The 17586-nt window shown below is 47.9% G+C and overlaps 1 protein-coding gene across 5 annotated transcripts in view; it reads left to right on the top strand.

Annotated features, from left to right (window-relative positions):
• Positions 1-17586, top strand: part of CTNNAL1 (catenin alpha like 1) — a 156206-nt gene that overhangs the window by 115420 nt on the left and 23200 nt on the right. For all 5 annotated transcript variants that reach the window (XM_050938179.1, XM_050938177.1, XM_050938178.1 and 2 more), the window contains exon 12: positions 14872-14909. In XM_050938179.1, the coding sequence (XP_050794136.1) occupies positions 14872-14909 (38 nt within the window). The remainder of the gene's footprint in view (positions 1-14871; positions 14910-17586) is intronic.

Below are 17586 nucleotides of genomic sequence, written 5' to 3'. Positions count from 1 at the left end.
TACCATGCGTCAGCAGGGCTGCAGTAGATATTGGCTATTCCTGTTTTACAGGGGCAGCAAGGGACATATTTCTACATGTTTATAGCACCCAAAAAGCATTATGTTAGGCATGTCTTCAGGCACTGCTCCTCCTTCCTGCCATGGCTCAGCCTGCTGAGGGACATAACTGAGCCTTTGACTCTAACTGGCTATTATAAAGGGGGGGGAATAACTTTTTTAAAAGGACCCTTATAGAAAAATAAAATGGGGGTGAACCCCTCTTTGTATTCTCCATTATGTTTCACTTAATTTGATTTGTGGGTTATGATAATACTTAAGTACTTACGATAGTACCTCCATGGACTTCCAAATGTGGCTTGCCTTACCAGCAATAACCCTAAAAATCACTTTACCAGTTTCAGCATTACATTGTTTTCCAGGAACAAGTTGATAATACGTGAAAGATGGGGCTCAATATTTAATCATGATGTCATCATGAGATGACAGAATTTGTGGATGTTTTCATCAAGTAATAATCTCATCACATCCTGTCACAGTGTAGGGCTTGATAGCATATTAGCATATGATCTTGTTTCCCATTGTAAATTATACTACTTATTCTAAAACTGAGATTGGTAGAGTCATCTTTATTTTACTTAGTACAAATGTGAGAAATACTTTGCTCTTATGAGGAGTATGATTGAGTCTGTATAATAGAAGATAAAAATGTAGGAAGATAGTGCCTTTTCTCCTTAATTCTGAAATTCAGAGTTCTTCTTCGAGTGATTGCTCATATCCATTCCAGTTAGGTGTGTGCGCCGCGCGTGCACATTCGTCGGAAAACTTTTACCCCAGCAACTCAGTGGGCCGGCAGGTCGCCCCCTAGAGTGGCGCCATCATGGCGCTTGATATATACCCCTGCCGGCCCACCCGCTCCTCAGTTCCTTCTTACCGCCCGTGTCGGTCGTTGGAACAGTGGAGCGCGGCTTAGCTGACCTCCACTTCCCTAGCTACTCGTAGTTCTCGTATATAGTTATGCAGTTATAATCCTTTTATATATATATTTGTATAGTTATACGTTTTTTCTTTGCTAACATAGTTAGTTTAGTAATTGTTAGCGGGGTTCAGGAAGTAGCCCCTTCCATGAACCCGGTGCCGGAGCCCATGCACGGCTCACCGGGTTTTAAAATGGGCTCGGCCTGCCAGAAGCCGATGCCGAAGGGAGATCCACACGACTCCTGTTTGAAGTGCCTGAGGGAATCGCACTTGACAGCTAAGTGCCCCATTTGCAAGGCTTTTAAGCCGAGAACAAAAAGGAGCGGGACTTTCACTTACCCCTCCACCTTTGGCGCCGAGCGATGATCAAGCGGCTGGCAGAAGCGCCTCCTCGGCACCGGACCCCGCCGGTACTGCCAAGGCCTTTCGGCACTGGCCGTCGCCGGCACCGAAGTCGACTCAGCACCGCTCCCTTCCTCCGAGGTCGAGAGACCCTACAATTCCTGCTGGTGCCTGACGGCTCCCCGGCACGCGCCGTGGTTGAGCCCCCTGCTCCTGCTGCTTCCGTGCCACCTGCATCGCAGCCAGAGAGCTCGTCTAAGTCGGATTGCCCGACACCGACACCTGCAGAGGCACCGATGACATCGGCACCGTCGATCCCGGTCCCACAAGGGCCGTAGAATCCGGTGCCTGACGGCTCCCCGGCACGCGCCGTGGTTGAGCTACTGCTCCTGCTGCTTCTGTGCCAACGGCACTGCAGCCAGAGAGCTCGTCTAAGTCGGATCGCCTGGCACCGACACCTGCTGCGGCACCGACGACGTCGGCACCGTCGATCCCGGTCCCACAAGGGCCGTAGAATCCGGTGCCTGACGGCTCCCCGGCACGCGCCGTGGTTGAGCTACTGCTCCTGCTGCTTCTGTGCCAATGGCACCGCAGCCAGAGAGCTCGTCTAAGTCGGATCGCCCGGCACCGACACCTGCTGCGGCACTGACGACGTCGGCACCGTCGATCCCGGTCCCACAAGGGCCGTAGAATCCGGTGCCTGATGGCTCCCCGGCACGCGCCGTGGTTGAGCTACTGCTCCTGCTGCTTCCGTGCCAACGGCACCGCAGCCAGAGAGCTCGTCTAAGTCGGATTGCCCAGCACCGACACCTCTGAGGCACCGACAACGTCGGCACCGTCGATTCCAGTCCCACAAGGTCCGTAGAATCCGGTGCCTGACGGCTCCCCGGCGCGCGCCGTGGTTGAGCTTATTGCTCCTGCTGCTTCCGTGCCAACGGCACCGCAGCCAGACAGCTCATCTAACTCGGATCGCCCGGCACCGACACCTACCGAAGCTCTGACGACCTCGGTACCGTCGATCCCGGTCCCACGAGGGCCGTCGAATCCGGTGCCTGACAGCTCCCCAGTATGCACTGTGGTTGAGCCTGCTGTTCCCTCCACGCCGGAGACATTACCAACGGCGAGGGATCTCATTGCCATGACAGAGTCGATGCTGCCTGACCCCGGCACCGCCGGTGCGGGTAATACAGTCTCTTCATGTGACCGTCCTCTGTCAGCACAGCAGAGCGGCACCGTTCATGATCACGGTCCCGCAGACACTCCAGATCCTGTCGGCACGCCCGACACCACTTGCAGTCCCGGTGCTGTTTTCCTCATCGGTACTGGTCGCACTCGCTGCACCGGTCGGTATCCCGTTCGCCGACCCGCTATCGGCACCGTTCCGACTCCCGGCACCGCGACAGGTACCTTGACTCCTGTAGCCTCTCCCCGAGCCTCGAGATCTCGGTCGACCTCCAGGCACCATTCTGGTTGCGGGTCTGGACCTCGTTTCAGGTACCGGTACGCCTCCCGGTGCCGGTTCCCGGTGCCGAGTTGGGCAAGGTCCGATAGAGTCAGAGACTCTGCCTGTGCCTTCTTTTAGTACCTCCATGGCCATCCGGACACGCATCCGTGTCATCCCACATGCGCAGATCTTATGCTCAGGATCACGATTCTGGTACGATGGCCAGCGGGCGCCAGCCCCGAAACCGAAAGAGGCTTGGCGAATGAACCTGTTTGGCCGCCAGGTGTACTCTGCAGAAGCCCTGCAGCTCTGGGTAGCAAAGCAACAAGCCTTGTTTAGCTGCGATAATTATAGCACCTGGGTGAAGGTAGTTTAGTTTATGGAGTTTCTCCCTCAGAACTCCCGCCAAGAGTTCGCTGCCGTCTTGGAGGACGGGGGAAAAAGGGTACCCAGAGCGTCCCTCCAGGCCTCGTTGGACGCAGCAGACTCTGCAGCCAAGACTCTGGCCTTTGGTGTCGCCATGAGGTGCATCTCATGGCTTCAGGTTTCAAACCTCCGGCCGGAGCTGCAGTATGCCATTCAGGATTTACCCTTTGTTGGTAAAGGCCTTTCGCGGCAAAGACAGCCCCAGGCTGCCAAGCCTGATGGACAATAGGGTCCTAATGCGCTCTCTCAGCATGCATATGCCAGCGACCAAACGCAGGCCTTTCTGTCCCCAGCCGCCATACTCTGTGCCTAGCCAGAGACAGGACTTTGGCAAACGGCGAGGCCAAGGTGGTCGCAGACGAACGTCAGGACCCCTAAAGAGCCAAGGTCAAGGTCCCTCGCAATTACCACTGGGACCAAAGACGAACCTTCCAAGGTGCGCCTGAGGGCGGTGTACCAGTCACAGGCCGGGATCCCAATCCCGCTTTCTCCTGGCGTTGCCCCAGTTAATTTCAGATCGCTGGATCCTGCGCACGGTGGAGCATAGGTACCACCTCTAATTTGTTCCAGCCCTGTCCCCCTTCAGGGACCCCTCTCACGAGCAATTCCTCGTACAAGAGGTGCAGACGCCAATGGACGAAAGGGGCAAGGGGTTTTGCTCCCGTTATGCCCTAGTCCCCCACTCGAACGCAGGTCTCAGACCTTCCTAGTCCTGCACGGACTCAACCGGTTTAGGATAAGGTTGAAGTTCCGCACGGTATCCCTGGGAACCATTAGTCCATCCTTGCCTCCTGGGGGCTACTATGCCGCCCTGGATATGAAGGACGCGTACTTTCGCAACGCCATCTTCCCTCCGCACAGGAGATACCTCCGCTTTCTAGCCAACTGTCAGTACTTCTGGTTTACGGCCATAGTCGCCGCCTACCTTCGCTGATGTCGGATATGCGTTTTTTCCGTATCTGGACGATTCGCTTATCGGAGGAGACTCTGAGACACAAACCACTCAGCGCGTGGGCATCGTCACGGTCTTATTCACAGGTCAAGGCCTGATGCTTACTATAGAGCAATCCACTCTGGTTCCCACGCAGAGGTTGGACTTCCTAGGGGCTATCCTGGTCTCCTACCTAGCCGGAGCCTGCTTATCACAACTGCGGTTTTAGGCGATGGCAACAATCATCTGAGGTCTGCAGGATTTCCCAACGACCTCGGCTCGTACTTGTCTCAGTCTCCGGGGTCCATGGTTGCCCGCAAGTTTGTAACCAAACACGCCAAGCTCCGCCTCCGTCCTCTCCAAGTCCGGCTCACCTCGGCGTACCACCCGGACAGGGAGCCAATGGTCATGGTAGTCACCGTTCCCTCGAGCACCTTAGGCTCCCTAGAGTGGTGGCTAACTCCCTCCCTGGTGTGGGCAGGGATGCGGTTTCATCCGCCCCAGCCCTCACTGCCCCTGACGACGGACGCGTCATCTCTCTGCTCAAGTGCTCATGGTCACCTCCGAGCTTAAGGCCTTTGGTCTTCTCGGGAGCTGGCATTCCACATCAATGCCCCAAAAATGAGAGTAGTCCGCCTGGCGTGCCAGGGGTTCCAGCGGCAGCTGCGAGGCCATTGTATCTCGGTGTTTACAGCCAACACAGCGGCCATGTGCTTCATAAATATCCAGGGAGGGACATGGTCCTCCCCCCTTTTGTCAGGAGGCCATCCATTTCCGGGACTTTTGCATGGCCCACTCGATGGAGCTGGTGACGTCCTTTCTCCCAGGCGTTCGGAACGTCTTGGTGCTTTGACTCAGCAGGTCTTTCCTGTCTTACGAGTGATCACGCTGCCCCATGTGAGGCGTTCTGCTTTCCAGAAGTGGAGATGTTTCCTCACATAGACCTGTTCGCTCACCGCGAGAGCAGAAAATGCCAGATGTTCTGCTCCTTCCAAGGTCCCTCCTCGGGATCGATCTTGGACGCATTCCTGATGCCGTGGAAAGGCCAACTCCATTATGCCTTCCCACTGTTCCCACTGGTTCATTAGGTCCTGCTCAAACTCCGCAGGGGCAGAGCGCGCATCATCATGATCACTCCAGAGTGGTCCAGGCAGCACTGATATACCACGTTGCTCGGCCTGTCAATAACAGACCCAATTACCCTGCCACCCCACCCAGACCTCATCACTCAGGGCAACGACAGGCTTCGTCACTCGGACCTGCAGCCTCTTCGCCTCACACTGTGGCTGCTGCGTAACTGAGCCGGGGTGACAGGAAGCCTTCCACCTGGTCAACGTACCGGGCCAGGTGGAAGCGTTTCGTCTACAGCTGCAATACGCTCAATCTTGCTCCGGCTGAGGCCTCGATCCCCTCTATTTGGCCTGCCTCTGGCCTTCAGCGGCAGGACCTGGCGGTATCATCGCTGAGGATACACTCAGCAGCCATCTCTACCTTCCAGCCAGGCTAAGGTGGACGTTCCGTGTTCTCACGCTCTATGGGTTCGAGATCCCTCAAGGGCTTGGAGAGCTTGCACCCTCGGGTGCGCCGCCCAGCCCCAACCTGGGACCTCAACCTAGTTTTAACCAGACTTATGTCTCCCCCAGTCGAGCCGTTCACGACTGGCCCTCTGCTATACCTGTCTTGGACGACAACTTTCCTCGTAGCTGTTACATCGGCCAGACGGGTCTCCGAGCTCAGAGCTCTTACGGTGGTTCCGCCGTACACTAGGTTTCACAAAGACAAGGTGCAGTTATGACCGCACCCAGCTTTCCTCCCTAAGGTGGTTTCGGCCTTTCATGTTACCCACAGCTCAACGCAATGGGCACAACCATTGCACTCCTTGGACATCTGTGGAGTGCTCGCATTTATATTGCGCTGCCAGAACCATTTCGTAAGGTGCCCCAGCTCTGTCACGGTAGCGGGCCAAAGGGAGGGCTTGCTTGTTTTCCTCTCGGAGGATCTCATCTTGGGTGATGGCGGACTTCCGCACTTGTTATGATTTGGCTCATACTTCCCCAAGCCACATCATCGTACAGTCTTCCAGGGCTCAGGCTTCATCTGCCGCCTTGCTGGCTCGTGTTCCTACCCACGAGATCTGTCGCGCAGCTCCATTGGTCCTCGGTCCATACCTTTGCTTCGCAGTATGCCCTGGTTCGACAGTCAAGAGATGCTGTAGCCTCTGGCTCAGCAGTTTTCATGCTGCCACATTTCACTCCGACCCCACCGCCTACGTAAGGCTTGGGATTCACCTAACTGGAATGGATATGAGCAATCACTCGAAGAAGAAAAGACGGTTACTCACCTTTGTAACTGTTGTTCTTCGAGATGTGTTGCTCATATCCATTCCACACCCGCCCTCCTTCCCCACTGTCGGAGTAGCCGGCAAGAAGGAACTGAGGAGCGGGTGGGCCGGCAGGGGTATATATCAAGCGCCATGATGGCGCCACTCTAGGGGGCGACCTGCCGGCCCACTGAGTTGCTGGGGTAAAAGTTTTCCGACGAATGTGCGCGCGCGGCGCACACACCTAACTGGAATGGATATGAGCAACACATCTCGAAGAACAACAGTTACAAAGGTGAGTAACCGTCTTTTTTTAAAATACTGTAATTTTGTATTGTCCCTCTAAAACATTTGGATTTGATATGGACAGTATGGTAGAACTAGTATTTAAAAGCCTGAGAGAAAGGAACCTTTGCTGTTGACAAACACTGAAGGGCAACTGAATTTTCTTGGCACATCTAATAAAGTAAGCATTTTCTATGTTGTTGATTCAAAGTGTGTTTGTCTCATCTGTTGTTTGGATAAGCAGGTATGCAATTGATTTTACATCAGTGTTTATTAAAAATATTAGCAAGCTATGCACTTTGCAAACTAAGATTTGATGATTGACATAGATTAAATGGAAGACCATCAATAAAAGGGGCCAAATTCACCCTGGAGGTAGGAAGATGCAACTCCATTTATTTCAGTGGAGTTATTCCAGTTTACACCTAGGTTAAATTTGGCTCATTGTTTTTATGATAAACAGTCTTTTGCAGGGCTGCATAGACCTCTTGAGAGAATTACTGCATTGGTCTGCAGGACTGTCCCTACCAAACAGTAGTTTTCTGAATAAGGGAGAGTTGAGCTCAGTTTGCCCTAGAACAGAGTGCCTGATCCAACCATTCGGTCAGTAGATGTCTTTTCGTTGAGGGAAAGGGAGCAAGTGAGCAAAGCATTTTCCCCTTCTTCAATCTCCCTCTGCTTTGTGGTGTGCAAAGAAGAATCCTTTGACAGCTCCCCATGCCTTGAGAAGTGGTAAAAGAATATCTTCCCCTTTAGTCGTCCCCCCTCTGTCCTCCTTTCTCCATGTGATTTGAGAGAGTTGATTAGATGTTAGGATTTGTGGAGGAGGAGAGTGGTGAAGGCAAGCAAAGGTAGTAATTTTGGAAGGGACAGAGACTGAAGGAGCAGGGAGAAAACTGAGGGGCACTATTGAGATGGCATGTGATGGGAAAGGAGGATGACACAAGGACAAGGTGAAAAGAAAGAGACTAGAAGAAACTGAGGGGAACATAATGATAGAACTATTAGAAGGCAGAACAGTAACAAGGAAGATGGAAGAAGAAAGGCGAGGTGAAATGATAAAAAATTGAAAAAGAGGAAAAAATATATCGAGAGAGAGAGAGAGAGAATGGAATAAAGGAAGGTAAAGAGAAAGAAGGACCGAGGTATGGCACGTATTCATTTTGATAATTTTACTGACAGCTGGATCCCAAAATGATTATATAAATGTAAATATGAAATATTCTGTGTATACACATAACTCATATTATAGATATAAAATCCATGAATAAATTGATATGGGTGATCTCCTTGTCAAAGATGACTTCTCTTGGGCTTGAATAATTTTGACTTTGGAAGACATGATCTTGTATCTAGTGGCTTAAATTTTTTTTTTTCTGAGAATAATCTCACTTGCACGTACCTTGGCAACAAAATGCACACAGAATTCTCACTCATAATTTTTTAGCTTCCACCACAAGACAGGCTGGGAACTCCTAGCTCTTAGCATTTTTCCCCCTCTCAGGCACTGATAGTTGAGTGCCTCACTTTTGTGCCTTTTTCAACTGTCAGTGCCCTTCTAGAGTCTTCATGCTGGTTTTTTGAGTAGTCAGCAAAGACGCTCCTCACTTGAGCTGTATGTTGGTTTTGTTCTCTTCTCTTCTGATGTTTGCTGCTGTTTCCCTTATTTTTGTTTACATTCTTCTCCCACTCCGTTCCTTTTTTGATGGTTGTGTGTATGTATGTGCGCACGCATGCAAAAGCTTCCATTTTAGTTTGGGTCTCGGTACACTAGTGGCTATGCTGAGACAGTCTCAATGTGCACAAGTTCCATTTTCCTCTGACATCAAGGGTTTCAGCTTGTCGCTTTGAGATTTTGTGCATAGCACCGAGGAGACCTCAATATTTGAGACTTTTGAACTGGGATTCTTGGTACTACTTTAATAGCTTCTTTGATGGTTTTCTTTCTTGTAGCTTTGTACCTCCTTTCCCCATAGTACTGTGGCCCCTTTAATCAGACAGCTTGGCATACCTGAGAGATCATACAGAACATTTGCTAATTTATAACATTCTTCAGTGCAGAGATTAGTCCACTTGGACAGATGTTGGGGCAATGAAACACCTGAATGATTTTCTGTGTTCTTTTGATCTGTTTAGGAAGACAGTTAGTGCCCTGATGCCCGCTTCATCTCTAGTGTGGGTAACTTGGCTTCTCCTTGATGGAAGTATGGTCCTGGAAAGAAAGCTGGCCAACTTGTAGTGCGATTACCATGTTAATCAGCCACCACTTTTGGAAGGAATTTTGGTTGTAGGTGAAGGACCACTTTGTCATGTAGTGAAGATTGTAAAAGGAGTGTCAGCCATAAGACCCTGGAGCTTGCTCACCTTTTTTCACATTTGTTAAGGCAATAAGCTGTGGATCCAAGAAGGGGTTTCATTACCCCAGTAAGCACTAAGTTTAAGTCCCAGGTGGGTATTTGTCTTTCAACAGAGCAACTCTGTTCACTTATAGTCCATTAATAAAGCATTTCTCTACAAGATGACCAAGCATGCTCTTGTTTTCTACTTCTGGATTGAGCTCAGATGGCTGTAAGGTGCACCTTTTATAGAAGATACGGACAGTCTCGTGAATGAGAGGTATAATAAATACTACGAGATTGAGATTGGGGCTGTGGTTGGGGAGAGATTTTTGTCCACGGTTACTCACGTAAATAGAAATGTTTTTAACCGACAGAAGTAGATAGTGTTCTGTGATTTAGCAAGATCGCTTGAATTTGACCTGAGCAAATAAGTTTTGAAGCAGTTAGAGACCAACAAAGACCGTTTGTCTTGAAGATTTTGGCTGAGCTGCTCCATGAGGATGTGTTTCCATGCCAGATGAACTATGGGATGTATCTGATGGTTTAGGCACCACTTCTACACAATGTAATGTCCTTTTGCAGAGCTGCCTGGACTTGAGGGACCATCTGACTGCCTGCAGCTTTCAGATTTTATATTTTATGCTCCTGGGTATTCCAGTATCTGTGATTCCTGAAGTGAGTTTTTCAGTGAGCAGCCCAGACTTGAGCATCTGAGACAATCGATCATTGTTAGTGCAGGTCGCATTCTTCAGGATGTTGCTCCATTGATTCTCCCAGTGGAAAGAGTTGACACCTTTTGGGGTATCAGCAGCAGAAGAGATATGTTATCTACATTGGGGATATATTATCGCACTAACTTATGCTTCAGGGCCTCATTCTTAGTCAAGCATAAGGACTTGCATACGTGCTTTAAGTCTTGAGGCCTATCAGTCTATGGAAAAACACCACTGGTTGACATGTTACCTGTCAGTGTTTCTAGCCTTACATATTTTGGAGTACCTCTGTCCTCTGGTAGGAGTGCCTGCCTTGTATCAAATCCAAAACTATCCTAGTGAAGATGATTCTCTGAGTTAGGGTAATGCAGGATTTTTTTTCCTCAGTTAATCTCTTGGCCCAACTTTTAAAATAAATAGCAAGTTGTTCTCACGGAATGTTAGAACTTCTTGAGATTGGGCTCTGACCAGCCAGTCATCTAGCTGTGGGTATACATATATGCCTTGCCTTCTGAGGTGGCCTTATCATGGCATCAATGTCCTTTTTGTTACTTTATACCCCATAGCTAGAGCTATGTCTTGATAACCACATATGATGTAAGCATTCTGTTTTATTAACCATGTGTCACAAGGAAAACATAACTTAAAACATTAGCTTTGTCTCTTGCACTTCTCTTAAGTTCTTCTTTGAGTGCTTGCTCATGTCCATTCCATTGTAGGTGTGTGTGCTCACCACATGCCCCAGTGCTGGAAGTTTTTCCCTTAGTGGTATCTGTACGGGTTTGGCTCTGGTGCCCTCTGGAGTGGCACGCATATGCACAGTATAAGGGACGATGCCAGTTCCCCCTCCCTCACTTCCTTCTTACCGCCAGTGACGGTGCTGGAACATCTGCTTGCCCTAGCAAGCTTTCCTATTTCAACTGTGCTTAGTAGCGAATTCATTATATATAGTTGTTAAAGTTGTATAGTTCCCTTAGTGTTAAGTTAGAATTAGTTAGTCCCGTATGGAACTTAGCCTAGAGACAGGGCAAGCCGTGGTCCCCGCGCTTCAAGCCTTGTGACTGCTGCAAAAAACCTGTGCCAGTCAGTGATCTCCCATAAAAGCTGCCTGAAGTGTTTAGGGAAAACCCACATGAGCGACAAGTGTCACATTGCAAGAGCTTCAGGCTGCAGACCAAAAATGAGTGGGCCATTGGCCTCCTTATGAAGTTGGCCCTTGCACCGGCCTCGAAGCCAACGAGATCAGACTCTGCTCCAAGCACTGTGGCCTCAGTGCAGAGTGCACCACCAGCACCAACCTCCAACCGGTGCTGATCCCCATCCCCGGTACAGGTTAAAAAGTAAAGAGAGGCTGGGAGAAGGCATTCTCCTACATCCCGGAAAGGGAAGGAGAGAGTGGAAAGAGAGCAAAGACCTGCGCAGGGCAGCTCTTCCCTTCCAGATGTTAGCCAGGCTCCAGCTCCCACTGAGCTGTCAAACCCACTTTCAGACCCCACCACCACCCCGGAACTGGCAGAGGCACTCAGCACCTGGCAGTGCCATCCATACTGGAGGCCTTTCATGCCACTAAGGTCATACTTCTTTCAATACTGCTCATGCTGGCTAGTCAGGTACCCTGTTTGAAAGGTAAACATGCCCTGGAACCCTTTCAGCGGTCTCCCATCAGCGTGGCACCACTCCCCGATGCAGGGGGTGCCACACTAGTGCTCACCTGAACAGTGCCACCAGCCCCCAGATGCAGGTCAGTTTACTTGACAGAGTTCCTAGTGTTGGTCCCTGGACTTCAGGCAGCGTTCCTCGGGGTCCCAGTATTGATTGCCGGCAGTCTGGAACAGACCTGCAGAGGCATATCACCGGTCCCCAGAGCCCCAGTGTCAGGAGCGCCCGAGTCGGTCTCCCAGTCCTCGTCACCACTCCAGAGGGTTGAGGTGCCAGTCCCTGGAGCCCTGTCACTGGTCTCCTGATTGCCAGTACAGATCACTGCGAGCACATCAACAGTTTCCGAGACGTCTTTCCTCTTGCTCCCGTTCCCTGTGGAGCGGCACCATTATCAAAGCGTGAGGCGTCGATCACCAGGGTACCGTCGCCAATCTGCTGAATGCCAGCACCAGTCAATGGAGTCATGGCACCAAGAGTCTTCATGTCTATACAGGTCCCCAGTGGAGGTCCGCGGAGAGAGCTGATGGGAATAGGATAGACAGGATGCCTTGGTACCGTCCTGGGCCCTCAGACAAGTCTCTCCCTCCTCAGGCTCTGACAGCGAGGAAGAAGACCTGCCTGCAGACCAAGGTCACCCACCGAGGACGTCGGCATTCCCTTCCCAGTAGCCGCATAACCCCAGGGCCAGTGGCCAGCCCCCTGGTTTCCCCATCCATCGCAAGGGCATTGGTTGATTTTAGGGGCATCCGAAAGACAGTCAGCAATGGTCTCCCACCCGCCCCCTGACATGGGCGCAGAGTTGGAGCAAGCTCCCCAGGGACAGCCAGCCGTGGCCAATGCTCCCCTGACAGAAGCGGTGGAGTTGGCAGGCCCACCTGTACCTGCCTCCTCCTCATCTTCGCCTAATGAGGTGATAGCAGGACCTTCACCCAGGGTGATGCAAGGGCCCACCAGAAGCTTTTGAAGAGTGTGACATCGAACCTGGGGAACATGAGCCTGCTTGTTGCTCTGAGAAGGAGATTTAGAAGGAAAACCCTCTGATGTTTGTGGGCCCTTCATAACTGATGGAAATGGAAGTGGGGAGTAAAACAATGATAGTGTGAACATACTTATCCTATGTTCCAGCTGGCCTTTGGAGCCACTGGTCAGATCCTTACTTGTTGAATCTGTCTTGCTTCCCGTTTCAGATGCCAGTGCCAATTTTAGATGCCTTGTCTTAACCCCTGGAGATGTGCTGGGAGCCAGAGAGGCTCTTGTTGATTCTGCACAGAACCTGTGGTGCTGAGAGCCTCTGAACTTGAGCTTTGCTGCCAAGGCAATAAGACTACCCTGGCGGCATTTTCTGCCTCTTTCCTTGCCCTGCACATGTAGGTCTTACGTATGAAATAACATGAGGAGGACCATGCCTTTTCCAGAGAGTTGCATCTGAGACTCGAAAAACTGCTGGGCAAGAGGTATAACCTGTAGAGCCTGATCTCTTTTACTGGCAGGTACACAAAAAAGCATCTTAAGGGCCTCAAATACTATCTAAGTGTTTTCTCGCTAAAACTTCCTAAAATTACTCAAACTATAATAAAACAAACACTAACTATTTACAAATGCAAAAAGATATTTTTTTAGCTCTGTCTAGTGGAAGACCAGGCATGCTTTCCAGATGTGCACTGTACTGCAGTTGGAAGGAATTGAGAGAGTTGTGTTGCCATTTCCCTATTTTTATGCTTTGCGACCCTTATGGCTTCAAACATTCAAAAGATGTGTGGGCTTCCCCAAGTGACACTGTTTCTAGAAGGTTCCATCAGTCTGCTGAACCATGGACACATCTCCTAATAGATGAAATGTACAGTGACCTCTTGGAGTGATTGGGGTTTGGGAACCCTCCCACAAGGTCTTCTAGTGTTTCCCACCTTCTAACGTTCACAAAATTATTTTTAACCAGAACTATGGCAAGTTTTGACACTTCTCCTGTTGTTGTCTTTGTTCTTTTCATCTCAGTCTCCATGTTTTTGGGCCACCTCTTAGTACTTGCACCTCAAGTGAGCAGAGCTCTTTACTTTCTTGAAATAGATTCACATTTTTATCTTCCCCTGAAGACACAGACCTTTGCAGGACACCTAAGGCCACGTGTCATGCTGAGGATCAGTACTTGAGGTGTCCTGTGAATATTCCTCTTCTCCCATTGTACTTTCTGTGAGCCAGGACGACATGGATGTATATTATTGTAGCCACGTACCCATAGAACTGAAGACGTCTGTGCTGTCAGGGAGTAGCTTATTCGTCACTGTTTCTAGTTAAACGAGAAATATATCACAGCTCTTCTATCTTAGGATCAGAGTAAAAATCCAAGTTTAGTGGAATTTTGAAAAATATAGGTCCGCAGTGGCTGAAGTTGCTATGCAAGGTTGTCAGCATATGGCACAGTCCCCCTTTTGTGACATGTTTATCTGTGGGAAAGCTTTTTAGCTCACTTCGATGTAGTTTAAATGTATTTTCATTTTTTTTCTCTCCCTCTGACTCTCTTGTTCAGTTGTATTCAGAATGACTAAGGCACCTGACTTCTCAGGAAATAAAATAAATAGTTCCAATGAAAAAATTCTAAAATTCTCTTAAACACACGTCTAAAATAGTTTTTTCTACGAATATGTGGAATATACAGATACACATTAGTGCAGTGTATCATAAAGGTTTTATTGGCACTTACTTGGGCCTACCCTGCATAACTCACAGGGGGCTTAACTGCTACTGAGAGGTGCAGCCATTCCAGACTCATGCCAGTAAAACATATATCACAATACCGTATGTTATGCATATGCCATATTTAAGTGTGCCTGTGCACCCGTGTTCATTACTTATTTTTATATTAAGATTTCAGTTTCTTGATTTTCTTTTTATTATTTCCAGGAGTGGATAACCTGTGATGATGGTACCTTTTAAAGAAAGGAATTAATTACTCATAATTCTTCTTTGTAGATGTCATCTCTCAGGATTCCCACCCATGCACCCACCTCAGTTTGGAGTCCTGTTTTTGAGCCGGGGAGGTGTTTTTATTTATTTTTTTCCATTAATTTTGCCTGCCTTCTCCTTGGGTGAGGTGTGGATGCTGTTTGTTTTGTTTGTTTGTTTGAAGTAGTTCTGATTCCTGTGTATTTTAGAATTGACTGGAAGGGTCTAGAGGCACTAGAAGTCAGAATGTGGCGTGAAAGGGGAGGGGCTTATGCTCAGCTATCAGTGACTGAGGGTTAAAAATCTTAACAATAGGGGAATTCCTGGCTTGTCTGTCTCTGGAAGCACAAGATAAAGAGTGGAAATTCTGAGTGAACTTCAGAGAGGATTACAGATAAGTACATTTCTGTTATACTTTAAAGTGAAGGGAGGGTGAAACTAGAAGTATTATGGTATTCATTAAAATCTGCATACAAATATTCTTATGTTGTTCGTAGGAGAGAAGCGTGCCTACCTATCACTTCCCAGGCCAGGGGTAAGTTTTGTGGGTTGTTACTTTTTTGTTGTTGTGCATCTGTTGATAACTAATTGACCCCTACAACTTGCATATTGCTTGTGTATTAACAACTTTGTAAAGATACAGACAATAAAACCTTGTTATGCACACCTTGATTGTATGGCCCTTTGTGAATTACTGGATTTTGTGAATTGGTTAGTAAATGAGTAAACATTTTAAAAAGCCACGGTAATTCATCATAAAATATGCTTTTGTTATTTACTTTACAATTCTAGCTTCATTTTAATTAATTATAGTTTGCAATGTACAGAATGTCTGACTTTATTTTTACAAGATGTACCACAGTACATTTATTATTACAGTATCATGACTGCACTGTAATATATTGTAAAAATAAGTTTTGTAACCTGACACCTCCCTACACTATTGTCTGAGCTAGTAACTCTTTTATTGAAGGAGAAATTGACTTGTTTGTGCATACTAGGAGGTGTCCACACTAGCAAGGCTCTACTGTCTGTAAATAAAATTGTTTTTTTCATTCAGAGTTTATGATGTCATTTTTTATGTGATAAATCAGTTTATTACTATGCTGCACAATAGGTCAACAGATCAAGGTAGAGTATGTAATACACTAGTTTGTGAAAATATCCATCTGCTGGTAAACCATCTAGTAAGTCCTGTTCATATTACTGTGATATAGTCATAAAAATAACAAAATAACATTACATATTAGTCCTCTCACGGGGGAAGGGAAATGATAATATTATCTCCAACTTTATTTTCTCTTTTCCTGATCCCCTTTCTAAACCTGTAGCATTGAGGAGTTGGTGGTATGGCATAATCACCTGTTCTTCTTCAGCCTTCTTTGAACAGTTCTGCAGCAGTTTCAGAAGCAATACTTTAACTGTTACTTTACCCTTAATGAAAAGGTATAATACCTTAAAGATAAAATTGGTTCATTCTTGAGCCTACTTAAGGTCTTACTTGGGATTTAAGTGGTGCTATACTGGGCCTTTTGCAAAGGGGTGACTGTCACCTTCTGGAAGTAGATAAGTTGTTTGAGGGGAGAAGACTAGAATTTTTTTCGTTAACTGCTTCAGTGAGTACTGATGTATAGTTTGTCCCCAGAAGAACTATCTATGTAGCCTTTCGTTTTGGGATATAAATCATACTTCTCTGCTGTCTTTGAAAGCTCTTGTTCATTTCCCTTTGATTCTCAGCTGGCGTTATAGAGCAGAGAATTGCAGCAGGGAAAAGAGTTGAGAGGTCAAGAAAGAGTAAGGAGGTTGCATTGTTGAGTGTTGTGAAGATAAATTGACTCTTTTTTCTGTTGATTTACTAGCAGGGCTGTCCTTAGGATTTATGGGGCCCTACGCAGTATTATTAAACTGGTGCCCCATAACCGATGGCAGCCTGGGCTTGCAGCCCAATGTGGGGGAGGCACGAGGCAGGAAAGGATTCCGAGCTGCCTGGCCCACCTCACAGTGGCGGAGAGTCACAGTTCCCCACAGAGACCCCCGTACCCTCTCCCTCACACAGAATGCGCAGCACCAGTGCATTAAGTTCTCTAAATATGAGCCCTGCCTAAGGACACTGCAGAACACGCTGGGTGTGCGGGAGCCAACCCGCTCTTAACTGCTGTTATGGGTGGTGGGTAAAGCTGTTGCCTGGGGAGGCTAGCTCCCCAGCCCACCCCTTCTGCCTGTGGCCCCACCCATATTCCACCGTTGCTCTGCCCCAGGTCCTGTCCCCACTCTGCCCGGCTCCGCCCCTCCCCACTGTCTCCCTCCTCTCTTCCCTCCCCCTCCCTGCTCACTCCCTTCCAGCCAAATCCCTGAATTCAAATGAATCAAATGACATTAGAAGGAAGTTGCAGAAGAGTGTTGTGTTTTTTTTTTTTCAAAAGAAAATGGAGCATGTTTTCCACTGCATACCAGAAGATGAAGACTGGACATGCAGAAGGTATCTAATTAAAAGCACTAAATTTAGGAATAAAAATGTCAGTTACGGGTATTTTGATATACCCTGAAGTTTGTCAGAGATCTATTTGCAAAAACTTTGTAGTAAGGGCAGGTCAGCTGTCCTGCTGAATACAACATTAAATATTATGGAATACGTGACGCAGCTCTTCTGTTTTACATTTTCTTAATCAGTATTTCTAAGCTAATTTTGTATTTTAAATGTACTCATAAGCCTTCATAAAGTAATCATTCCAGATTACTACATATTTAACTCACTGAAACAAAGACATTATTTTAAATTAATCAGTCACAGAGGTTTAGTGTGTTCATAACAATGTTCATTGCTTTTAGAAAAAGGGAACACTAATTTACTTCGTGTGATCTCCATAACAATAGACAAGTGTATGAAATTTCACCAACTTTAAAAAATATGTTTGCAAAGATTTTAGGCATAACAAAGGATTTTATGTCTTACTAAGGCACCAGTTTTGCTGGATGGTTCTCTTAAAACTAGTTCATCAAATAGAAGAGAAGAAAGGGAAACTCATTCGTCCAGCTATCTGGCAGGAAAGGGGTGTTGTCCCTTTAAGAGCTAGCGTCTCTTCAACAGGGTGGCGGGGGGAGGGAGAAAGGGATGGACAGAAAGGACAGGAAGACCTTTGGAAGGAAGTTTAAATTTAAAATTAAAATGTGTATTGTAGATGAGTGGTCTTTTGAAGGATTTATTTAAAAAC

The sequence above is a fragment of the Gopherus flavomarginatus genome, chromosome 2 (genome assembly GCF_025201925.1).
Source record: "Gopherus flavomarginatus isolate rGopFla2 chromosome 2, rGopFla2.mat.asm, whole genome shotgun sequence".
NCBI classification, from domain to species: domain Eukaryota; kingdom Metazoa; phylum Chordata; order Testudines; family Testudinidae; genus Gopherus; species Gopherus flavomarginatus.
Note: the sequence above shows the minus strand (reverse complement) of the source record. Positions and strands in the feature narration are given on the sequence as shown.